Below are 27,684 nucleotides of genomic sequence, written 5' to 3' on the forward strand. Positions count from 1 at the left end.
TTGATTACATCGTAAAGATCCTCCTTTATTAGTAGCATTTGCATTTTGAATTTCCATGTTGAGCAATTGCTGGAATTCAGTTTTGCAATTTGCATTTGTCCTGAATTCAACATTTTTGTATAGTCGAAAAAATTTATTTGCGGTTTTGATATGAAATCACAGTTTAGCTTTAACAGTTTTTTTTTTCTTTTATTATTATTTAATTAAGCTATGATCTTTTCATCAGTCTCATAATCTTTTGTTGTAAAACATTTTATAGCCTCAAAATTTCACAACAAATTAATAAAAATAGAGAGCAAAATGATTCTTCTTACCTTGTATCCAGCGCAGCATCAAGCGAGATCATACCTAATTAACTTGTAATCCAAAATAGGTGTAGACGAAAATTGTAAGATCACAAAACACATTCTTTATTAATACATGAAAATAGATAAAATTCGTTAGTATTCCAAATACATATTGAAAAAAGAGTTATATTATAGAGAGTGTCATATCACTGTCCTTTCCTGAACGAGTAAGAAAAGTAAGTGTGAAGAATAAGTGTGTTACACAATTAATTCTTTTGCAGGGTTTCCAGTTCATACAGTTTATCGCGCTATTGGCGACAGTCCATCACTATTTGCATACCAACAAATATTTGGTGACAATTTGAAAAGGGATAGGCCGTTTATAGTGAACCAATGCAATAGATATTAAACTGTACTCATATTGATAAACTTAATTTTCAGTTTAACATTGGGAATGATTTTGGGATTTGGTTTAAAGAAATACAAAAGATGAACAGATTAAACATATGAACAGATGTAAAATATACGTTTTGAAAAATGAGGACTGCAAATAACATACTACGATATCTCTTTTAATTTGCAAAGTTCATTTCAAATTAAGTACCAGAATCGTTTCAAGTTACTTCTTTTACTAATATTTAAAAAGTATGTGCATTTATTACTCGATCATAATAACGAAATATATATAAAGAAAATAATATACAAAATAGTTACGTAAAATTAGAGCAACACCGGTATACTAAAAAAATTATTATACCTGTTTTCAGGCATCTTGTAATTTTAGTTTAATTATCGTGTGACTATAGTTTGATTAATCTTCTTTTTAGCGAAGCAAAATCACTAATATGACTTTAGTTTCTTGCAGTTGTGGTTTTATTTAAAGTCATGGAGGTTTCGAATCATTTCATGTGCATTGAAAACTTATTATTATAAATTTAAATTAAATGTTTCGTGCATCTCTTGCTCTTTAGGTACCCTAGAAGCATAATAACTCATTGGTGACAAAGTAAGGTTGCTATACATTCCTAATTACATCCTGAGTTTGATTCTCAAATATTTATTTTATAGTAGGAAACCGAAATAAAAACCAATTTTTAAAAAAAATTAAAACTAAGCCTACGTCGCTGGTGTCATTCATTTTGTACATTTAGGACATCTGACAATTTTCTAAAAGTGCAATTTTTGGTCTTTAAATTTGAACGACTGGCTTGGTATCGTCATGTAGAACAATCCAGAAGAATCGAGCTTCACTACGTTGAAGATTTCTTCTTATTTGAACTGGTTAGGTTAGGTTATTTGAATTTGGCAAAGCACATGAGAGTTATCTGCCTAAATGAAAGGATGCTTTTACAGAGGGATTTCTAAGGGGCACTGGCTAGTATTCACGTTACACATGAAGAAAACCACAAAAATTAACCATGAAGTTACTCTGCTGGTTTGGGTTCCAACAACCATTATTCAGTGGTTTCCTTTGTGGTGGTGAGAGATATCATTTAAAACAGTTTGTTTTCCATATTTTGGTATCAAGATTTTGACATACCGCATTATTCTCCCACAATTTTTCCTAAGAAATGCTGTTTCATTCTTCAACTTATGCAACCAGCCATTTGAGCACAAAGCAGTCTCTTACCAAGTGTTTGAAGAACTCATTGCTCATTATTGGAAGCATTTGTCTTGATATTGGTACAGTGCTGTTCCTGTGAAAGATAAATCATTTCAGCAGACCTTTCACTTTCTTATGCTCGAATTTTTTTCAACTTTTTAGTTATAACCGAATTTTTTCCATAAGCAAAATTTATCAAGACTTATTTTTTCCAAATAGTACCAATTGCAGTAAAACTATAAACTGTATTCCGAGCCGATACAACTAAGCTACATTCATTTTGTACTTCCTGTGTAAATAACGCTTTCCTTACCCTCAATGAAGTAGACTTCACATTTGCAGCTCGCTCAACAAATCAATTGTTGATACCAAAAATTTTCAATACAAAATGAAGAGAGAGGTTAAAAAGAAACATATTTGACGTTCTGCTCCCCCCCCAGGAGAAGCTGAAGAGAGATAGTTAATTTCGTCACTAACCTGTCCCATCCCATATACGATGAGGATGCATCATTTTTCACAATATATGTATGGCGGCAAAGCACAGATGCAATATCCCATAGTAAGAAAATCCTAAATCTTGCCCCCCCCCCCAAAAAAAAGACCTAAAGCTTGAAAACCCACAATCAGAAGCCAGAGCTTGGAAAAAGAAGACAAAAGCTTAGAAAGTGTATGCGTATGCACATGCATTTTTATACAAATTTAACAGTATATGTAGCGAAGCGGTATCTTAACTTTAAATTAATAAACCTAAGAATACATCAATGCGAGTGGACTGTAAATTAACCTTTATTCGGCAGTTTGAACTTTCGAACACAACACAGCACAAAGTAAAACGACAGAGTTACAATTAGCGGTTTTAAGAATGCAAGAACAAAATGCGAGCTGCGCATACAATCTGCGCATTACGAAATAATATCTCACAGACAGGCAGAGAGCTCTGGTGGCCGAAACATTCCGCCCGGCGTTGAAACATCGTTTCAAAATAAATAGCTTTACAAAATGAAATTATCATAACAATATTAAATTATGCAAAAATGTATCATTAAAATATTCACAAGAAAACATAATATGAAATTATGCAATGAAACTAAATTGTTCTCAAAACAGATGCACAGAAGCCTTGATACAATTCAGGAACTTAATTTATAGTTAAAGTAAAGTACAATGTTATAATGCTCTAGGGAAAAAACACTTAATCATTGATAGGCAAAACACTAAGTTTGTGAATTGGTCTTTTGAAAACTCCATTAGCAGTTTTAATCTTCACGATACGCACAATATTATCTGAGCTAGGGAAAACTTCCAGCACTCTTCCTAATTTCCATCGTAGCGGGGGTAAATTGTCTTCCTTTATGATAACTAAATCATTAGCCTTTAAATTAGGTTGCACTTTCAACCATTTTGAACGTCGTTGCAAATTAGAATTGTATTCATTGGACCATCTTTTCCAAAAGCTTTGAAACATTTTCTCAACAAGCTTCCAACGTTGCAATATAGGAATTTTTGGATCTTGTAAACTTTCTTCTGGTAAGGCAGTTAACGGGGTACCAATTAAAAAAAGGCCTGGCGTAAGTGCAGAAAATTCTGATGGATCTTCAGACAGTGGACACAAAGGTCGCGAATTTAAACAAGCTTCAATTTGAGCTAGCAATGTCGTAAATTCTTCTTGCGTTAGAAGTTGTTCACCTATGGTTCGCTTGAGATGTAACTTTGTAGATTTGATTGCAGCTTCCCATAATCCTCCTAAATGTGGCGCTGCGGGAGGATTAAATATCCACTTAATACCTTCAGTAGAGCAATATTTATTAACTAATTCATTTTCATTCAAGGAGTTTATTATTCTTTTCAATTCCTTATCGGCAGCAATAAAATTTGTGCCACAATCGCTATGCACTTCTATTGGTTTTCCTCTTCGAGATACAAAGCGCTTCAAAGCGGCAATAAATGATTCTGATGTTAGATTACCTACTAATTCAATATGTATAGCTCTTGTAGTAAAACACACGAATATACAAATGCAGCATTTCATTGGTTTTACTCCTCGACCTTGTCTGGACTTCACTTGAAATGGCCCGGCGTAGTCAATTCCAACTTTGGAGAAAACCTTTGACGGAACGACTCTAGACGATGGTAAATCAGACATTATCTGAGTAGATGTTTTAGCTCGTACACGATGACATTTCACGCATTTTTAAATCTGTTGTCTTACAACTGACCTAGTGTGGATTATCCAATATTTTCTTCTAATTACTGATAGCAATAGCAGGGGGCCAGCATGAAGATGGGATTCATGAAAATGATTCACTATAATCTGTGTTATATGATGTTTCTTGGGCAACAAAATAGGATATTTTCTGTCCTGCGCGATGTTGAATTGTCTTAATCTTCCTTCAACGCGTATAAGTCCATTCTTATCGATAAAGGGGTTCAAAGAAAGGATCTTACTATTTGAGTTTAACGGTTGATGCTTTTTCAGAAGATTATATTCATTAAAAAACTCATCCATTTGAACTACTCTAACAATTGCATTTCTAGCGTATTGCAATTCTTCGGTTTTAAGGTAACCCTTAATCCTTGTTGCGGTAGATTTAGCTGAATTATTCGCAAACCGAAAACACCATGCGATGATTCTTTTAAGTTTCAAGAATGATGAAACTTCATTAAGGACTGGAATTTGCGAAGCGATTGTTCCAATTGAACAAGAAATATTTTTCCGTTGTTCTCTTAAAGACTGAAAATGGTAAGTTGATAGAGAACGGAATATTATTTGAATTAAGCCCCTGAGGACCTGTCCACCACAAGTCATGAGTAGAAAGCTCTGAAGGCAAAAGACCTCTTGATGCGCAATCAGCTGGATTCTCATTTCCTTTTATGTGATTCCAATGCGATGAAGGTAAAACTGATTGAATTTCTGAAACTCGGTTGGCTACGAAGGTTTGCCAGCGTGTTAGTTCTGATTGTATCCAGGACAAAACTATCATTGAATCACTCCATGCGTAAATATCGTCAACATGAATTTGCAATGAATTCTGCACAGCTTGAACCAAATGCACTAATAGAACTGCAGAGCATTCTAAACGAGGAATAGAGATTACTTTCAGGGGAGCTATGCGAGTTTTTGATGTTAGTAGCTGCACCGAAACTGAAGAATGATTTGAAGACTTTAAATAAATCACTGCGGCGTAAGCTTTCTCTGATGCGTCACAGAAACAATGAAGTTCTACATTTGTAAATTTGGGCAATAATACTCTCCTAGGAATATGAATGCATTCAAGATTTGCGATATCTTCACAATAGAATTTCCATCCTTGGTTGATTTCATCTGGCAAGGAATCATTCCACGAGATTTGTAATTTCCATATGTCTTGAAGCAAGATTTTTGCTGCAACTATAAAACGTGCTAACCAACCAAGTGGATCAAAGATTTTCGAAATAGAAGATAAAATTATTCTTTTAGTAGAACACTCTCTGTTTTCGAGATTTCCAAAGTGACAAGTAAACTCGTCTTGCGTTGGATACCACTCCAAACCCAATAATTTTATTGATTTAGTATCAACTACTGTACATGGAGATTTTGAGTTCCGAGCACTCAAAGCAGTTTCCAAAATCGAGCGATTATTTGTACACCATTTATGCAATTGAAAGCCACCTTTTTGTAAAAGTTCACTCAGTTGTGAAATTAACTCTACTGCGTCCTCTACTGTGTCTGAACCAAATAGGCCATTGATATAACAATTGTGTAATATTATTTCAGCTGCCTGGAAATTTAGTTCCTTCGTCAATTGTTAGTTGTTTGAGTACGCGAGTAGCCAGGTATGAAGCGGAAGTAGTGCCGTACGTAACTGTGCACAACCTGTAAGTTTTAATCGGCTTCGCTAGATCATCTCTCCAAAATATTATTTGGAAATCGCGATCTTCATGAATTTGAACTTGTCGATACATTTTCAATAAGTCGCCAGTAATGGCTATGGGATAGCATCTAAACCTCAAAAGAATAGTAAATAAGTCGTCTTGTACCTTGGGATCATTCATTAGCGTGTCATTAAGCGATATCCCTGATGTAGTTTTGGCACTAGCATTGAAAACGACGCGTAGTTTTGTGGTAAGACTCGATTCTTTTAGCACGTGATGATGAGGTATATAACGATGAAAATTTACTTTATCTAAATTATCACCGGATAATTATTCTGTGTCCAAGTGATAAATATTCGGACATGAAGTCTTTATACTGTTGATATACTTCATGAGTTTTTATCAATTTTTGTTGTAGAATAAGAAAGTTGCGAAAGGCTGATGGTCTGGAATTACCTAACTCATTTCTTTTAGGCTTGAATGGCAATTTTACTGAGTAACGACTATTTTCACTACGCACGTGATTTTCCACGAAATGATTTTCACACAATCTTTCCTCTTTAGTTAAAGGTTTCGATGTGGGAATTTGCTCCAAATCCCAAAATGATTTAACTAATTCCTCCGTGTTTACGTTTAGCGTATTGACAGAAATCTGCTTACGGTTTGGGAATTCAACCCATCCTAACTTAGAACAACATGCAAATGGAAGATTTTTGTCCCTTTTAATTACCTCGCCATTGATTAAAGTAAGGAATACATTAACTCCAAGCAAAATATCAATTTCTCCCGATTCATGAAATGTAGGATCTGCTGAAGTTAAATCTTCGAAACTTTCATATAAATTCAAAGGTAATGTTACACTTGGAATGTTTCCTGTAATTTTGTCTATTATGTAAGCGGACGTTGAAATTCTGTAATTAGTATTAAAATGAGGTGTAAACAACAACTCAACTTCTCCAGTAGTAGTTGTATTGAAAGTACCTAAGCATGACACTAATATCTTCGAATCCTTTACGCTCAATCCTAAATTGATAGCTGTTTTCCGACGAATGAATGATTTTTCACTACCTGAATCTAGTAAACATCTACAATTTATGAATTCATTTTTTGAGTTTCGAACCTTAATTAAAGCAGTACACAAAAGTACATGACTACTTTTACCATTAGCATGAGCTCCAAAATGTCGATTTTCATAGTTGTTTGCACAAACAGTTTGAGAAACCTCACTCAAGTTGTTTTCTGGTTTAATTTGCCATTTCGGAACAAACACTTGTGCTTCCGGTGAAAGGAATCTAGATGCATTTTTTGGTTTGAAATTATTTTCTAAATGTAAAATGCTATGGTGATGCTTAAAACAATGCTTGCAGGTATTCGCTTTCTTACACATTTTAACTTTATGGACATTAGACAAGCAATTAAAACAAAGTTTATTAGTCTTAACAAACTCTATTCGTTTTTACACTGGTAAATTAAAAAAATTAGAACACCTGTATAAAAAATGATCTTCTTTACAAAATAAGCAGGTAGAATTAGTAATCAGAGAAGTAACCCTATTATACACTGGTTTATCTGATTTATGCGTTTTACTAATTAAAGGTTTACTGTTTTGTAATGTTCTAGCGTAATTCTTCAAAAATTCTATCAAGTCATTCAACTTTGGTATTTCATCTTTTTTTTAATTGACGCTCCCACCACAACTTTGTCGAAACGTCAAGTTTTTGCAATATAATATACAACAACAAAGTATCACTAAAATTATCTATCCTTTGATCTAATATTTCCAATGAGCGAGTTATTTCGTTTACGTTATCTACTAAATATCGATGATGCAGATTCCGTTTGTATTTGTGAAACGTTAAGAATTCTTTTAATAAAAGCAAATATCTGTTCTCTTTTATTAGAAAATCTCTCTTCTAGTAAATTCCAAGCAATACTGAAATTTTGATCAGCTATGGGAATTGACTGAATAATGCGATAAGCATTATTTTTCAAAGAACTCTTTAAATATTGTAATTATTGAACTCCAGAAAGATTTGGATTGTTGCGAACACTAGCGTTAAATAAATCTTTAAATGTTATCCATTCAGTTAAATTTCCGCTGTTGCTGCCTTTAACTGTAATTGCGCCAAACTTGGCGATCTTACAATTCAAAATGTACGCCGCCAACTAGGCGGGAAAATTGTTAGTTCGTTCGTCGGCAGACACCAAGTCGCATCGGTGTCCATTGTCGAGAACTCCGGTTCTAAGTAATGTATCACTTATATTATTGTTGAGTTTTAATAAAACTACTAAAAGACATTATCGCCTCATACAGTCCACATTTCGACACAGACATCCGCTAAATGTGGGTAAAGATAATTTCGGTAACTTTAAACTTTCAGAGATTGATTCAGGTATGACAGGTTTATCGCCATTTGCATTTACAACCTTGTAAATCTTTAACTTACGAATAATTTTTAAGTGAACCTCCTCAATTTTCTTTAAAATCGACAGCAGTTCTTCAACGAAAGTGTCTATTTTATCATCATCACAATTTGTATAAATTTCTCTAAACAGAGATTTAAAATCTTCCTTAAAGATTTTACATTTTTCTAAGATTAATTCAGCTTCAGCATTATCTAAGCTATCATAATCTATTCTCTCGATGAATTTCGTTAACTGTGTTTTCAAAATTCTCTTTCGCATTTTTTCTATATCTGACATTTTGAAAATATTCTAAATTCTCGATTTTACTTATACTTTAAACACAAAAATAGTAGCAATAACGAAATGTCAAATGCAATTAAAATGCGTTAACTATTTCACTCACCTCGTACACTGTATCCATTGCGAAATTCTTGAGAATTCTAAACCGAAAGTAACACCATTACGAACACGTAGAATTCTTATCCATAGGTCGCTGGTTCGGCTCCGGCTCGACGGACCAGAATATTGTAGCGAAGCGGTATCTTAACTTTAAATTAATAAACCTAAGAATACATCAATGCTAGTGGACTGTAAATTAACCTTTATTCGACAGTTTGAACTTTCGAACACAACACAGCACAAAGTAAAACGACAGAGTTACAATTAGCGGTTTTAAGAATGCAAGAACAAAATGCGAGCTGCGCATACAATCTGCGCATTGCGAAATAATATCTCACAGACAGGCAGAGAGCTCTAGAGGCCGAAACAGTATCTGTAACAGAAACTAAGTACCTGTATATTTACATTAGGAGTGTTTGCATCGACATATTTATTCTAACTAGTTAATGTATTTCAATAGTGATTGTATGTATATATGTAATTATAATATTCGCAACAGAATTCAGTATCTGTGCATTTGTATTAATGATGCCCACATCAATATATTTAGGACTAGTTTATGTACTTTTAAAAGAGTATATTAATGCACGTTTTATGTGCAAATTTATAGTGTCTGTGACAGAAATTTGGTAACATGGCAAATTCTTCATTTACATGATTATTTGGTTTGCACTCAATGATAATGTTTCATAGCCAGCACACTGCTCTTCTTTCCCCTCCAAAGTGTTATTAACTTTAAAGTTGACCTTCCAGTTTTTAAAATTTTTTTTCATTCATTTTCTCTTGCAAAGATAGACTTTGGGGAATATGACTTAAGGTGATAAAAAATAATTAGTCATTGGCAGGACAATAATGGACATAATTAGCCATTGGCAACATAGGCCAACAAGCACCTTTCCTAAATGGACCAGCTGTCCTGCTGGCAGAGAAAATAAGAGAGTTTGGAAAGCCTTTTTAAATACTGGAATAAAACGAACTGATAAAGCTCAACAACCTCTATTCCCTAGAGACAAATTACTTGCGCAGAAGCATAAAACAAAAATTTCAAAATTTGCTTCTTTGCATCGGCCTTGAATATAGCTCAGTCGAAGACTTTGAATGAAATCAGAGACCCCATTCAAGTTATTTGGCTTAAAACTGAAGTATGGTCGTCTAAGATATGCTTACTGTGTGTTCTGGTTTTCCAGGTACTGCATGATGAACATGTCTTGATTATACATTATGAAAAAAAATAGAAGAAGATGGAGATGAAGATAAAAGAAAAATAGCATAAAAGTGTTTTTTCTCTGCTGGTATCCTAAACATGTGTAGTTTCTAAGGAACAGTAATTTTTTCAATCAAAACTAACAGAAAAGTGGGAAAAACTATGAAAAATTCAAAAAAGCCTTAATCAGTAATATTTATAAAGTTGGTTATGTCCTGTTTCGAAATATTCTAAGATCTATAAATCGACATCAATCACTTTAAAATGTAACTTTTAATATGTACAATATTTACAGGTCATTAATTAAACATGGTGGTTCAGTTGACAAACAAATCTATATTCTTTCATAATCGAAAATTGAAATCTTTTAAATAGGAACCGAAGTGTTCCTAATCAAATAGTGTGAGAAGCATCAAACATCCATCTACCGAACCGCCGATGGTGCGTCTATGGAAATTCAGAAGGCACGTCGCGTCGCGTTAACACGCAACGCTAGCGCCATCTATCAATTAATCAAAATAATTTCCATAGACCCCTCACCTGAACTCTATCAAGAGTTCACATTAATCTAACAACAATCAAATTTATATCAATAAGTATTTTAACATATAATTATAAAACAATTGATAAGTATATTAAATGAATAGAAAATATATTCAAATTATAATCACTATACTAAATTCTGAAAAAAGGTATGTTATCATCAAATATAATTTGACACTTAGTAAATTTAAACTATTCTTAATCTAATCCTATGAAATTAAACTAGTAAAATAAACAATTGCATAAAACATATTCAATCATATTCATATTATTAAACAATAAAAAATGTTTTTAAAGTCCTAAAGGATATAATAATTGAACTTTTCGTTTTATTATTGTTCCATCAGCAGTTTTTAGTTCACAAGAACGAACTTTGTTATCACGGCCACGGAAAACGTTTATCACTCTACCACAATTCCACAAAAGTTTGCACTTATTGTTGCCTTCAATTAATACAAGATCATCAACTTGTAGATCATCATAAACGTTAGGATTTTTTAATTGATGAGCTGTCCGAAGATCCATCAGATATTGTTTTTTCCATTTAGTCCACAATTGCCTAACCAATAAATCTTGATAAATCTTTCTTTTCGGCAGAGAGGACTTGGTAGAGAAATCTTTAACAATGGAATTAAAGTTAATAGGTAATGTAGAATCCTTGTTTCCAAAAATCAAAAAATTGACTGGCTCCAATGGCAACGGTTCCTTGTGCTCATTGTATACATATGTCAAAGGACGAGAATTCAAAACAGCTTCCACTTGTGCTAAAACTGTTGACAATTCTTCAAACGTTAGTAAAGCTTTACCTAGAATTTTTCTTAAGCACTCTTTCACTGATTTTACTAATCTCTCATAAAAGCCTCCCCACCAAGCCCCTCGTTCTATTATAAACTTCCAACTGATTCTTTCATTCGACAGAAACTCTTGGAATTTCTCATTCGACAATAGTTTAGAAAAATGTTCGAGTTCCTTTTTTCCCTTCTGAAAAGTTTTCGCGTTGTCCAAATAAATTACTCGACAATTGCCTCTCCTAGATGTGAATCTTTTGAATGCCATTAAGAAAGAATCTGTAGAGAGATTCGGTACAAGTTCCAAATGTATGGCTCTAGTGATAGCGCATGTAAATAATGTTATATAAGCTTTTTGACTTCCTTCGACGTTTTTTACGTAAATCGGCCCAGCAAAATCGATGCCAGACACGTAGGATGGTGGTGTCTCATTGATTCTGTCTTCTGGAAGTTGAGAAGTGGTCTTGGTCAGCAGACTTCAATGAATATCTTTTACAAATAAGACACTTGTTTATTATTTTCTTGACAAATTGACGTCCTCTTGGGATCCAAAAGCGACTTCGAATTTCATCTAAGGTCGTTGCTACTCCTCCATGCATCATTTTAACATGCGCACTTTCTACTATCAAATTCGTTAACCAGGAGTCTCTTGAAAGAATTGCCGGATGTTTTTCATCATGCGACAAACTAGAATGTTCTAATCTCAGTATCCCGTTTTGGTCTAAAAATGGGTTAAAAAGATATAAAGATGATTTCTTTTCGACTTTATTCGCTCTCTTCAGAGACTCGATTTCTTTGGGATAAAAACGTTCTTGTTCAGATCGAATCCAATAATTTTCGGCATTTACTATTTCTTCAGTCGTTAATGAACCTGTCAAATGGTTTGTTTTCCTAATTTTACCAATGAATCGCTTCATCCAACCAGTTATTCTCAACAATTTTCTTAAATTACTATATTTTAAGATGTCTATTACCCTTTCTTCAACTGTTGTGCACACAAATTCATAAATATCATTAATGTTCTTGCGGTATTCTAATTCTTCTTCAGTGACAGGTTTCTCTTCATTCTGTCGAGGCCATAATTTAGATGACATTCTAAGCCATTCTGGTCCTTGAAACCAGATAGGATTGTTTTTCAACTCATGAAGTTTAGCTCCTCTCGAAGCCAAATCAGCGGGATTACATTTACCGGGGCAATAATGCCATTTTTCTGGGGATGCTAAATTTTCTATTTCCTGAATACGATTTTTAACGAAAAGCTTAAATTTCTTTGCACAATCTTTTATCCAGAAAAGTGTGATTTTCGAATCAGTCCAGAAAAAATAAGAAAGCTGTAACTTCAAAACTTTAGTGATGTTAGTGCCCGGTTTAGCGGATAAAAGAGCTCCCATTAGTTCCAACCTAGGTAAAGTGAGCAGTTTTAAAGGCGCTACTCTAGCCTTTGAAACAACAAAAACCGTAAATATTTGTTCATTGCTAGAAATTATACGCAGATACGCTACTGTACCATACGCCTTTTTGCTAGCGACAGATAAACAGTGCAGTTCAATCTTTTCCACATCACTGTTACCGATTGCAGAAAATAATATCGTGGAATACCGATTTCCTCCAAACTGGAAACTTCTTTTCACCATGTTTTCCATACAGAACATAAATTTCCTGGTAGTTCATCATCCCAATCTAAAGCAAGTGTCCAAATTTGCTGCAATATGATTTTGACTAAGTACAAACGGTGATAATAGACCTACAGGATCAAAAATTCGTCCTATTGCTTGTAGGACAAAACGTTTAGTATTAACTTGTTTTGATAGAAATGTTATCAAATTTTTTACATCAAAGTAAATTATGTCACTTTGATTGTCCCTAGCGACTCCTAACACTTTCAATGGAGGATTTCTAGCTTCCGAAACATGACTAGATTCCTCGGATTCAATACCTTCTTTAATCCATAATTCACGCAATTCTTGAGAATTGGTGTGCCATTTATGTAGAATCATACTAGCATCTCTAAAAATGTTAACGCATTCTAAACTGGTATTGAAAGCAAGTTCAACGTTTTGGTGTCCTCCAATGATGTCATCTACATAAATATGATCATTTAAAAATTCGCAAGTGGCAGGGTAGGTTTTCTCATATTGTTTCAAATGATGTTTAATGGTTGCAGCCAATAGAAACGGACTGCTATTTACGCCAAATAACACACGTATGAACCGATAAGTTATAAAATTTTGTGGATCATCGAATGGGTTTTTAGTAAACAGAAAACGCGTTACATCTCTGTCCTCCTCATCTACTTCTATCTGAAGAAAAGTCTGCTTTATGTCACTTGTAAATGCTACAGGATGAAGCCTGAAGGCCAACAGAAGTTCAAAAATGTCAGGATACAAATTTGGACCAATATGCAAGCAGTCATTTAACGAGATTTCACCATGTCCATGTGAAGACGCGTCGAACACGATACGTAGTTTACTAGAATTTCGATCACTGCGAACGATTTCTCTCTAAGGCAAATAAAATGTGATTTGAGATTCACTGTCAACAGTGTCTGGAACTGGTTCAATGATGTTTTGTTGTAAATAATCTTGTAGAACTGTTTGGTACGAATAAAAAAGTTCAGGATTATTCTGAAATCGCTTTACAAGTTTCTCAAATCGTTTCAGCGCAATCGCTTTATTGTCATGTAACTCATATTGTCTATCAAACCTTCCATGGCAGCCTAACCTTGTAACGAGAATTTTTGTATAAAATTTCCGATTCGAATTTCTCCGTTATGGTACTGTCTAATGGGTCGGATGATTCATTTTCAGGTTTTATACCTAAACTTTCAAGCTCCCAAAATTTCTTTATCTGATCAGATATTATTTAAATCTTCCTCATTTTCTCTCATATTAAAGGCTGTTGACGTGTGTGCTGTACCTTTAGTATAACCTAGCAGAGACCAACCGAATAACGTTTCAGCAGCTACTAAATGTTTGTTTATAAGCTTAAGTTTCCTAGTCACTATATCATAATAATGATCAGCTCCTATCAAAAGAGTAATTTTTTCTTTGCAATCCCAAGAGTCTGCGAGTTGTAAACCATCTAAATGTTTGCCTAAAATGTGTCTATTCAGATTAGGAGGTGGTAAATCAGAACTTGAAATTTGTTCAGTCAGGAGAGCTTCAATTTCGATTTTCAAATTCGGTGTTTCCTTGTTCTGTAATTTTATCTTAACAACGTCAAATGTTTTTCTAATGGGTATTTTATTTCCAAACGTAAATACCGAAAGAGTCTCTGTTCGAATAACAGGAACTTCAATTTATCCTCGATTTCTTTGCTTAGGAAGGAACGCATACTACCTGAATCCAGTAGAGCTTTAAATAAAACCGACTGCGTATTCGTTCGAAGGGTTACGCAACACGTTTGAAGCGAAATAGTTTTAATTTTGCTGCGTGAGAATGCTGAAAGAATATGCGAATCTTCTATACTTTTACTTTTTCATTTCGTTCTTTCTCAGCGCGAAAGCATATTGAACAGTTATGTCGACCTTTGCACTTGGAGCAGACGAGATCGCTTCGACACTGCTTTACGCGATGGTTTGATTTCAGACAAAAGTAACATTTGGCATGTTTATGTAATAAATTTCTCTTCTCATCAACTGCCAATGATTCACAATCTTCAGTAACATGTTTGGATGTATTACAAAACAGACAGCAATTAGTAGTTTTTTCTTTAATCGGCGCCAACAGCAGTTGAGTGGAGTGGACGATACTCCCTTTCCCACCCTTCTCTTTATAAACACAGGAAATGCTTTCTGATTTATGAGTGGAGAGCAAAAGATGGCTTCTCTCGCGACTTTCCAATTCTGAACGAACAAACTGCAGTAATTCGTCAACATCAAAAAAAGATGACGAATCCGTTTTACGATTGAATTCTAAGGTTATATCAGACGGCAGAGTTTTCATTATGGCTGGAATCAACATATAACTGTATTTATCCGGTGTGACTTCTAATGATTTCAAGCTGCGTATTTGAGTTTCTATAGTGTCACAAAGTTTGCGAAGTTTTAAAGTGTCACTGGATTTGGTTACTGGGGTAAGATTCAGGAGTTTTTGCATGTGTAAGTTTATATTTTTCCTGCCAAACCTGTTTTTAAGTATTTCGACAACTTCATCGTAATTTGGTTCCGAATTGCAAAAAACCTATCGCGTTTGCAGCGTTACCGCATAAGTACGATTTTAAATAATTAAATTTTTCGATCTTTGTTAAAGATACATTATCGTGGATTGCTACCTTGAAAGAGTTCCAAAAACTTGTCCACTGGGTATAATCTCCATAGAATTTAGCGATGGTTAATTTTGGCAGACGCGTACATTTATTGCTTTCGATTTTATAATTAGTTTCGTTAAGAGAGTTTTCATTATCCGAATTTGTTACTTTATTTAATTCTTTCAATTTTTTATTTGCTCTGAATTGCCATAACTGAATTTTCTCTTCGCATTCGATACAAGATAGAATTTCTGTTTCAAACTCTTCTGCCTCTGATTTCAAGTCACGCTCTATCTGAGCATCTAATTCATTCAGAGTTTTAGATTTCGTAATTAATTGGTCTAAACTTTCTTCTAATGTATTTGTATCAATTTCTTCTTTATTCAACTCCGATTCGATTTTTTTTTTAGAATCTTGGACACGGTGGTCCTGATAACTTTGCTTTTCGATTTTAATTTAGCAACAGACTCTTCCGCCATAGTAACTTTATAAATTAGAAAATTTAGTCTTACCTTTTGCTGACTTTGCACACTTGCAATGTGCTAAATCCAATTGTCGGTCGTTATGCAGCAGCTGTTTCAAAATATTCTAAGATCTATAAATCAACATCAATCACTTTAAAATGTAACTTTTAATATGTACAATATTTACAGATCATTTATTAAACATGGTGGTTCAGTTGACAAACAGATGTATATTCTTTCATAATCGAAAATCGAAATCTTTTAAATAGGAACCGAAGTGTTCCTAATTAAATAGTGTGAGAAGCATCAAACATCCATCTATCGAACCGCCGGTGGTGCGTCTATGAAAATTCAGAAGGCACGTCGCGTCGCGTTAACACGCAACGCTAGCGCCATCTATAAATCAATCAAAATAATTTCCACATGTCCAATTTTCATACATTTAGAAAGCCGATATAATTATTTAAAATGATATGCAGAAAATTGGATGGCAGCAGAAAGTTCATTCATTATGTCCAGCAGGTTTACAAATGCATGGTTTGATGGTATTACTTTTTTTAAATATCATTAGTTACGAATAGAAATAGTTTACTAGACAAGGAAAATTCTTTATACTTTTCAATTTATGAAAAACAGAGAGGAAGTCAGGCAAACAATAAATAAAACAAGTTTCAGAATTCTTTAAAATTACATAAAATACTTTTATTCTTTAACAAATATTAAAATAATCTGGATGTATCATAGTATACTGACAATCTAAACCAACAAAAATAATGTCACGAAATGTTCATTTTTATAAATCTTTGTTTACATTTGTGATATTTACGATATTTCTCTTTATTAGGACACCATTAAGATAAAAGGATATGGCTTTTGATCCAACTTTGGCACTTGACATTAAAAATTAATGATGTTTCAACTATCATTTTGATTCCCTTTCCCATTTGTTCAATCATTCAATCTTATAGGAGATAATTCAATATAACTTTCTGAGAATCCCAATCCATACAAAATCTTAACCACAGAAATGTACAAGAAAGTCAATATGACTAAAAAAATAACATCCCCGATATAGGAACAAAGTTGAGGTATACTCTGAAATCAAAACAAATCACAACACAATGAAATACAACTTCAAGTACAACAAATAAATATTATGAATAAAAACAGAAACATACAACAAACATTAGCAATATATAATCACAACCTAATGAATATTTTAAATTTTGACTTAAATTTAACGAAATAAAATATTGAAAACAAACAAAAATTACTTATAAGAAATAATGTTCGTGACATGAAATAACGTATCAATGGGTCCAGAACAGTTGGTAAAATTTTAAAGTCAAAATTAGTCCACTCATAGAACAATATTTAAACAGCACTTTTCAACAGTAAAAATATTGTCCTCTAATTTCAAAAGTTAAAAACTGCAAATATAGTCAGGAGGAAAGAATAAAATGTTTAATACCATAGATAGACTAACTGAAAAAATCATGGCGAATAAGATGTGTATTATTCCAAAATAAACTAATTTAAGAATATAAAAAAATGTTTTTAAATAATAAAATAACTGCACCAATAATAAAAAGTGTTTTTAAGTTGGTAACATTTTAGGTCTCCGTATTTACAACAAATCAAGGCATAATCCTGGCTATAAAATGTTCATAAGTATACAAAATGAATAAAACACACCAGTTGTTTTCAAATGAGATTCAACAGAGCCTTGAAATTACTTTAAAGACTAAATTCATATGCCTAATAATTTAAATCTATCAAAGACGTCCTTCACTACATGCTTCATAAAAACTTTTTTTTTTAACCTAATATCCTCCCCCTCCCCTGGTTAGTAAGGCACTTGCCTTACACTTGGCTACTACTAAGGCTGGAAGTGGTGGTCACTTTACTGCGAAAACACTTACTAGGTGAGCCACCATTACCTTCTATGAAGGGACAAATAGCCATGCCTTCTCCGGGGTTTGAACCCCAGCCCTTTGGTATTGCAGTAAATTTCCATAGCCATTATACAATCTGGGTGGCAGATCTGATAGTGATGAATTTACATCTCTGATAGCATTTATGTCTATCTAATGAAATAAATTGGGTAAAATCTTGTGCTTCTAAAGTGAGATGAAACGTTCAGTTTCAAAGTATCAAATATGATAAAGCGGGCCATCAGTGACACTTTGCTCCCATTTCAAATTTATACAGTAGGTTCATGGAGGGAAACTGAGCCATATCATGTGATGTGAGGGGTCCAGCCTGACCTTCCTGGCAGATTTATGTTGCCCTATGGCCAGCCATATCATGTGTAAGCTGAGAGTGAATATCATGTATGCCATATCATCAATGATATGCTGAGAGCGAAGAGGTTAAGCAATCTGAAAGGGTATTTCTTTCAAATTTATATTAGCGTCAATTTTTTTAATGCCTGCTCATATGCTATTCAGTTTATTAGTCTAATCTAATATGAAAAATCTGAAATATTTCTACAACCTGAGTTTCATTTAAACTAGTTAACATATCTCTCAAGGGCTTAGTGGATATACTCTCAGGCTTATTTATACACATTCCTAAATCAAATGTGATTACTCTTTACAAGGTCAAAGCAATAATGATTGTTGTAAGCAGTTCTAGGACATCATACAGTATTAGTAGTAATACAAACATAACTCATAGAAAGATATATCCTTAGTTTATGGCGATACACACTATATATTTCTAGATAGACAAACATACAAGGTAACTAAAACAAAAACCAAATGATATGAATAAAACTAGTGTTACTTATGAAGTTAACATAGCAAATTAAACCTTAAAAAAGGGAGAAGGAGAGAGAGAGGAAAATAAAACCCATCATTTCAGCAGAATTAATCCCTGTTACATAATTACTTTCAATAAACAATAGATACATTCAAAATTCACTATATTTTCAGATCTTGACTACACAAAATAAATAAAAGTTAAATAAAATCTGTAAATAAAAGCTGGCATAGTTAAAAATAAGAAGGGGTACAATATGTAATAAAACTTGTTCCCTCTTAATAAGTTAAGTATTAACAATTAATTACCTTCATAACTTTTCTTCTTTCACTTTGATATACACAAGATATTCTTTGTTACATTAGCAGATTTGGAAAATGCATCCAATAATATATAAAATTATAACAATTTTCAATAAACAACAGTTTAAGCACCGATTAAGAATAAATGGATATGCAAATAAATAATTAGTAGTACCTATTACTAATTTTATAAATATATAATCAGAAATCTAACAGCATGCAATTGAAAAACATATATATACCTTACAAAGTCTGAAATCCGGACCTATCGAGACTTCGGCGATTCCGAATTTGGGATTTTCCCGAATATTAGATCATCAATTAAAATCTGGTAAGATGGCATGCAGAAATTATACAATTAAAAATATGAAATAAAGAACAATTATGATCTACAGAGCATCAAAATTTACAAAAAAAGTTTAATATTTATTTGTTTACTTTATTAAAAATTTCTTTCAATGTAAGTTGTTTAAGTTGCTTCCACAAAAAACTCAAAAAAGTTCCTTTTTCTTTTTTCTTATGTCATACACAGTTGACTTTCCAATATCATATTCCTCGGATATGCCTTTATTCATTTTTTGCAGCAATTCCACTTTTTGTTTAATGGACATCGAAACATGGTTTCGCTTTGTAGATCCTTTGGCAGCTCCAGAATTGGAAACTCGTTTCGACATAATCGATAGTTCAAGCTTAGCTTTTATAAAATTGCCTTAATAATTACAGTCTGCAAAAAAATAATATGCTGGATCAAACTAGAAGATTAGGGAGCAGCACAGTCCACTACATTAACTGAAATGGCTTAAAATCAGTAGTACATATATCAGTAGTACCTATAATATATCAGTAGTACCTATAATAATCAGTAGTACCTATAAGATAATTTTAGCCTACCTTAATAGCGTCCGTTATACATTATTGGCTGTGTATCACAAGATTGGCAATGAAAGCCAAGTAGTTTTGCTAAATTTTGTCTTGTTCCTATTGCATACTGAATTAAGCCTGAATTGTATTAGTTTAGTTATTTGCTATACCTACATTTATTTCTTGCACATGCTTAATACTAATCCGAGTCCTGAATACTTAAACTCCCACATATACTTAACGCTTTATCTAGGGCTGGCATTAAATATCGCCTGGTGCCGTCTCTACGATTCCTAAATTCTGCTACAAAGTGCCTTCCTAAGTTCTAAATTTTCACCACACCTAAACTTTGCATCCCAGTGCTTTCCCTAAATCATAAGAAACTTCTCATCCCTTAATTTTGCCACTCGGTGCTTCCCCAAATTCCAAAAATTTCGTCTTCCCTAAATTCTGCCATCTGGTGCCGACATATTCTGCCACCGCTTCTGGGTTTATAGTGAATAACATATCAGTTATTCTTAATTAAAATAGCACTAAATTTAATCTTTTACCCTACGAGTTTCGTTAACAAAATCTATTTTTAGCATATGAAAAGAAATTTTTGTTGAATTTTTCCTCGTCAGCCTCTCTTAGACCATTTAAAAAATCTATAATCATTGCCAAGCATAATGTTAGCATAAAAGGTTGCCATATGCTTGTTATTCAATTACTAATATAAAAAAAAGTTTAGACATCACTGCATGAGTTATTACTGGAACTGTTATGTATTGATAAACATGGGGTGATGAAAGCAAAATATAATAAATAATGACTTGACAGGTCCGCGTCAAAGATATAAAATAAATGAATGTTTCGGTTTGAGATGTATGCCAAGCAGATACTCAGCTATGGAGCCAAATTATTAATCTCACAAATTTATGCTTACATGATTGTTTTTCCATAACGAGATATTTTATTTAGTGTCTAAGTGAAATTAAAAATCAGAATTTTTAAGTGAAAATCTTCACACGTTTTATTATGGTAGGAAGAATCAAATGCGCATGCGTAAGGCATAAAAAAAATGTGGCTTTGTGGTCCGGATTTTAGATCATTCCGGATAATAGATTTCCGGATTTCGGACTTTGTACTGTATATATATATATGTACACAATGTTATGCTCAAGCATTCATCTAAAACATACAGTGCAAAATTTAAAGCATTTAAATTTAAAAACAACAATAATTTCCTTCTTTTATGTAATTACAGAAGTACACAGAATGAGATATATGTTGTAGGTACAATGTTTTTAAATTACATACTGGCATAAATTTAAGATGGTCTCCCATGTATGGCAACCTTATATTTTTACCAAGTAGTTAAAAGAAGCATATACAAGTAAAACAACCTTACATATAAAGATCTAAGAGTTCAGTATTTTGAATGTGTTACAACAGAAATTTAATTACTTACAAGACAATAAAATAAAATTATCTTAATACCATCATTTTTTAAAAGTAAGTAAATGAGTTTCATTTAGCGTGTGGATAAAGTAATACATGATTAACAAGTTTACTATATTTTCCAAATGCTAGTCTGAGCATATGAGAAAAATCGTTTTCAAAACAATATTTTTATGAAAAAGTTACCATCTTTATACTCAGAACCATTTGTTAATCTGCCTTATTCAATTCACTTTATTTAATAAAATTACAGTCTTAAATACATATTAAACAGCTACCGCTATTACTGCAAGCTGATGTTCCTTGAAAGCATAATAAATAACCTCAAGCCATGAACAGACATTTTACAAAATAGGCTAACTTATTTTCAAGAAATGAGATTAAACTGATAATGCAGCAGCATCAATTCTTCCATCATCCAGAAAATCTAGTGGAGACACATTGCTGGAAGAGTAGCATTCAGAAAATACACATTCAACTTTTTCCCACTGCCTTTTATGCTTTTCAATTGTGTCCACTATATGAGACAATTGTGGAAAAAATCCCGAGAGAAGTCTGCAATACAGAGAAAATATTCAATGACTAAAGTATATTCACTGCAGTTATTGCCTCCTGAACTAGTAATAAAAGCAATGTGAAACTATAAATGTAGCATACCACACTTTAAGGATAAAACAATGAGAAATATCATTACTGAAAACTTTAAATTTAATGAAGAATAGCAATATTAATTTTTAACCCTGGTATCAATTATTTTTTAATTTAAGATTTTTTTCTTGCATAACAGTATACAAACTCACTTATAAATTAAACATTTCAGATTAAATTTTAAATTATGTGTAACTTTTTTCTTTTGAATTTGCAATAATTAAAAGCACACGTTAGTCATACATACCCATATACTGGTAAAACAATTTGTTCCAAAAAATTGATTTGCAATCGAGGTATGCGTGCTTTCTCTCTATCCATCATTTCACTTGGCATCACACCCATTGCTTTTTCTAAATCTCCTTGGGAAAAGAATTCCCTGTAGATAAGTTTCTGTACAGATTAAAAATGAAATTATCAACTGAAAGTTATTTAAAGAATGACTGTCAGATACTGCAGTATAATAACCTATTTCATAAATAAAAGTTACAACAACTGACAATATAAAAACCACAAACTACGTTTCAGGAGAATATAGAGATGATTATACTTTACCAAATATATTTTACATGAATAAGGCATTTGAATTAATACCTCAATGCATGTGAGAAATTTTACATTTCAATTTTATATGACTATGTAATTGACAATTTTACATGACAACAGAAGCATAGAGTACTTTAAAAACATCTGCATTACAAAAAAGGGCATAAATATTATATAATCAAATAAATAAAGTGTTCACAAGAATTTTTCTAGCATTGACTTTAAATTCAAGTTGCAATAACCATGCCTTTAAAGACCATAATTATATGATACTTAAATATAATAATAAATACCTTATGATACTTTATTTTATTTTTAAAATTTAGATTTTACTATAATCTGAACAAAATATAATAAATATTTTATGATAATTTAATATTTATTTTATTTTAAAAATTCAGATTTTACTATACTATGAACAGGCACCTAGAACTGCATTATATTTCAATCACTATTTCATCACTGAACAAAAATTGACTGCATGATGCATTACTTTGATAACTGAAGTATCAGTCCCTTGAAGTGTCAATACACCATGTTTGAGTATATTATTTATCACATGTAAAGCATGTAAAATTTCTCATATACACTGAGGTGTTAATCCAAATGGCTCATTGCTCACCTCTGTTTTATGATTTGGAATGACAAAGTTTCCAGAATCAAATAGCTAAAATAGGGCCAACAAAACAAAAGCAGTATATTATGCTATTTAGCTTTTTGCAGAAATAAACTGTATGCTGTTCCATGATATAAAATGGTACTTATCATGGATGTGCATTTCTTAATATTGGTTCACAGCAATCAGAAGATGTATAATTTTGTATGTATAATTTTAATACCTGTTTGTTGCAGAGTTAGATTTGATAGTTTCCATAATTTTTCACTACACAGCACAGCAACCGCTTCTATCTAATCAGAAATGGCTATTTTATTACAAATAGGGTTAACATTTATGGCCTGAAACTATTCATCTCAATTTAAAATGGGTAGATTCCTGCTTTGCTTTGAATTTGTTTATGTGAATGGCGTATAAAAAATGAAAACAAATATTTCTTTACATTATATCTAAATAGGGATCAGCATATTTTATCATGAACAAAACTGTATTTAATATTATGTAATTGTCCTTGACTAGCAACAATTTCAACAACAGCAATTAACTAATTTTATTAAATTATTTTTATTGATTAAATTTGAATAAATTATCAAATTTCAGCAAATAACAGTTGAAATTTTACACATTATACAAACAAATCTGTTTGCACTTCACAAATATATCACACAAACGCTAATCAATATTGATTAAGATCTGAAGCTTTCAGAGCAATCTGACATAAAAACAATGATCATATAAAGAGCTTATAAATTCTACAGGGATCCCATCTATCAATGAAAAAACAGCTCTAAGATCAATATATCAAATAAATGTATGAAGACATTATTCATATATATATATATATATATATATATGAATTATTTTCATAATAATGGCTTGTATATAAATTCTTTCATAAAATCCATTTTAATGTATTCCATAGATGGTATATCATTTAAACTAAACCACAGTTTCTAGTTGATTGCATTTCATTACTGATTACATCTGAAGTGTCACAGCAGCATTTGGGAATGTAGAGAAAACATGAGACACTTTTCATGATTTGTGTAAGGACAATGATTTTTCCTGTCTTTCAGATAATATTAATCAAAGTATGTTGTAAATTATCACAGAAGTATGCTGTAAATTATCACTCTTAATTCTTATGCAAATAAATCTAACTACAAAAATGCATGAAAATCACTATAATTTTTTTCCAATATTGGAGCAAATTATTCTCAAACCTGTATGTACAGAAAGAAAATATAAATAATGATACAATTAGCAATACTGCTTTGTAAGAAAAACCACAATTGAGCAATTTATATTTTTTCCAAAATGAATGCATATAATATTTTTAGATCTCTAAATGCTAAAAAATAAACCTAGTCATGAGAAATATTTTCAATTTCATTGTATTTAATAAAAAATTTTAATGATCTCATATGAAGCACTTCTTCCTCAAAATATGCATATGATTTTAACCCCCAAATGAAGCAAGTAGGAAACTTTATCTCAAAATTTAAAATTATAAATCTGAATTGTTTCCATTTAAGTACATGTTCTAAGATGCTTTTTGGCATTTCACCTTATTCCAAACGAAGGATATCTAAAAAAAAAATAGGAATAATGATGTGGAAAAAAAAAAAAAAAAGGGAAAAGAAAAAGAAAAAAAAAAAGAAAGAAACATGTCCCAAATATTAATGTAAAAGTTATTTTTTTTAACCAAATTAATTCTATTTTTGAACTCTTTAAATGTGTTTTTTCTCAAAACAATGCTTTTGCAGATTTGTGGTTTCGGCAGCAGATTTAAGATGAAGTTGACTCAAAATAAGTATGTTTTAGCATGTTGACTGCTGGCATGCATAAGAGAAAATTACATGAGAGGAACAAAGTAATTTTACTACTATAAAGTGTTCCAAAAGTATTAATATCGTACGCTTAGTGTGCGTGACAATTATAGCATTCCATGTTTCAATTGTAAACATGCAAAGGAAAAGTAAACATTATTTATCACATTATCACAAAATATGTAATTATTATTTTCAAAATAGGAATTTTTATTATTTGGTTCATGTAGTATATGCATGTGTGCATATGCTAGACGTTCCTGTATAGATTATCATCTTCATGCATAATTAGGATTTTGATCAGTACATTTAATTTGGATTTTGATCAGTGCACCTATATCATTTCTTTCAATACAAGTATATTTTTAATTCATGAGATAATTTTGAAAGAAAATCTGTAGGTTGTACAGGACACGATACGATATTTTATTATCAATTTTATTTACTTTTGAACAATACTTTGTGCTTTCTACTGCAGCACATAACTATATATTCTGAACACCATTTTGTAGGAAAACAAAATGAGAATTATTTTTAAATTTTAGAACTTTGTACATTTTTAAGAATATGATGGAAATACATTTATAATTTTATACATTTGTAATTTGGGACCAATTTGAGCAAAGTGATTTACAGGCTGAAGAAATTATATTACCATATAAAACTGCAGAAAAGGTGATCCACATGTGGTACCTGTGGCACAAACATGAGCTTTGCTGTGACCCACTGCAAGGATCACAAGGCCTCAAAACACATAGCAGTTAAAGTATTAAAAGACTTGCATGAATTAGAATACTAAAATAGTGATTTTATATGATATGTGTAATGATTAATTATATTTATTTACTTTAATATTTCACATTAAGTATTTGTTTTTAAAATTATTATATAATATTTTAATATATTTTTAATATTTTAGTATACCATTTTATCTTACTTTATCGTTTCTAAATTCTTAGATTTTTACAGAATTTCTTTCAAACATATGCACTGCTAATCACTTACTGCTATCTCTTTTGTATTTGTCCAGTCCTTGGTTTGATCTGATAAATCACACGAAGTAACTATAAGACACAAAAGGATTCTATGATGATCAGCATTGGAGCTGTCATATCCATCTAAAATTAAAAGACAAATATTTACAGTTCTTTAGAAAAAAAGAAAGAGAGTGAGAAAATTATCATTAGATGTAAAGAGAAAAAAGTAAATATTTGCAACATACCATTTAAAACCTGCTTAATGTCCTTCAATATCCTGAAGTGATGAGCTAGATCAGTTGCTAATATAATGTCCTTGATATAATCCAAGCAAGTTTTATATTCCTATGACCCCCCCAAAAAAGTGTGCTTTTAAAATAGTAAAATAACTAGTATTAAAAAACAATATTAAAATTATAACTGTGACAGTTATACTATATCAGAATTTGGTTTGAAAATAATTAAGTAATCTAAAATAGAACAAAAGAATAGTACTTGTTAAAAAAACCCTAAAATTTCAGGATCTCATTTCTTTCTTTCTTTTCTTTTTTTTTGGGGGGGGTATAAAAAACTAAATGAGTTTTAAAACGTTTACATTTATAAAACACTATTTGGTAAAACAACTTATTAATGTATCATTTTTTTATTTTTATTCATTAAACAACAACAACAACAAAAAAAAAAAAAATGTAAGGTTTGACACATTTATTAACTAGTTGTATTATTTTTTATTTACTTTCAATGGTTACCCCTTCCAGGATGCAAATTTAGACAGTGTATTCAAGCACTCAGCTTTTAACTTCAAGAAAGAACTTTTGGCAGTTATTCACTGACCCTCTTGATATAGTTTCCCCTTCCCCCCAGCTTCCCTTTAAGCTTTGTTATCCATAACTGCTCATAAAGTTGAAGACCTGTGTCAAAGCTTGTAAACATGCTTTACCTTGCAAGTTAATATTTCAATTTTATTTTAACCATGTATTTTGTTTTCCTGCATCTTCTGTTCTAAACAGGTTGTGTAACAGCCTCATGATCCAATGAAAAAGTTTATTTTAAACCTTCTTCTGAGTTGGAGTTATTTTATTTAAAAGGTAAGTCATCAAGTCAACTACTAAACCTATAAAGATACTCAGGCAACAGTTAAAATAAGGCTTATCCATACAAACAATGTACATTTCACATTTTGTTATTTATAATGCGCTTTAATTTATGAAACTAAACTGATCAATGGCAGCACAATTTATTCTCATTCAACCCCTGAAATTCCAGCACAGAACATTCATAAAAGTTAAGAAATATTTTCTACAGAAATTTCTCAGTAAGATTTTTACATTGATATAGTTAAGCATGCTGTATGAGTTCTTCAAACTCTAGTGTTTGGTATTTATGTGTGCTGACAATATCCATGACTCCAATATTCATGACTTGTACACTAACGAAGTCTCCTCTTTTTAAAACTAATTATACTTTTCATTTTACTTTCAGAGGGTTGAATTTGGTTTGTTATATTTGATCATAGCAATTTACACAAGGGCTATCTGCCTAAAGGAAGGGATACCTTTGTGGAAAACTTTCTGATACCTTTGTGGAGAACTTTCTAAGGGAAACCGGCTCATGAACACATTAATATGGCAAAAATCACAAAAATGCTCATACAGACAGCCCATTTGCCAGGATTTGAACCCCAGACTGAGCTACCAGTATTCAGTGACTTTACCACTCAGCCAATGGTGTGTTTCTTCTTTTAGAGGAAAAAATCAATCTTAAACAAGGGCTCCCAACAGAGCCAGTACTGACTCCTGAGGGGGGGAGTCGATGAAATTTTAAAAGCTGTCAATGATGATCAAGAGGACAATAGTTGAACATGCATGGTCAAGAAGCTATGAATAAAGTTATATCATGTTTTGAAAG

General features: G+C 31.9%; 1 protein-coding gene across 3 annotated transcripts in view; it reads right to left on the bottom strand.

The window, feature by feature from the left end:
• Positions 1-16,471: 16,471 nt before the first annotated feature.
• LOC118204188 (cGMP-dependent 3',5'-cyclic phosphodiesterase-like) overlaps positions 16,472-27,684 on the bottom strand; it is a 157,602-nt gene continuing 146,389 nt past the window's right edge. For all 3 annotated transcript variants that reach the window (XM_085820735.1, XM_085820734.1, XM_085820736.1), the window contains 4 exons: positions 26,022-26,121; positions 25,805-25,917; positions 22,056-22,201; positions 16,472-21,715 (listed from right to left, as the gene is read on the bottom strand). In XM_085820735.1, the coding sequence (XP_085676861.1) occupies positions 21,541-21,715; positions 22,056-22,201; positions 25,805-25,917; positions 26,022-26,121 (534 nt within the window). In that variant the 3' untranslated portion in view covers positions 16,472-21,540. The remainder of the gene's footprint in view (positions 21,716-22,055; positions 22,202-25,804; positions 25,918-26,021; positions 26,122-27,684) is intronic.

This window comes from Stegodyphus dumicola, chromosome 7, assembly GCF_044657685.1.
Source record: "Stegodyphus dumicola isolate Sdum_Otavi_A_Nest chromosome 7, ASM4465768v1".
In the NCBI taxonomy this organism is placed as follows: Eukaryota; Metazoa; Arthropoda; class Arachnida; order Araneae; family Eresidae; genus Stegodyphus; species Stegodyphus dumicola.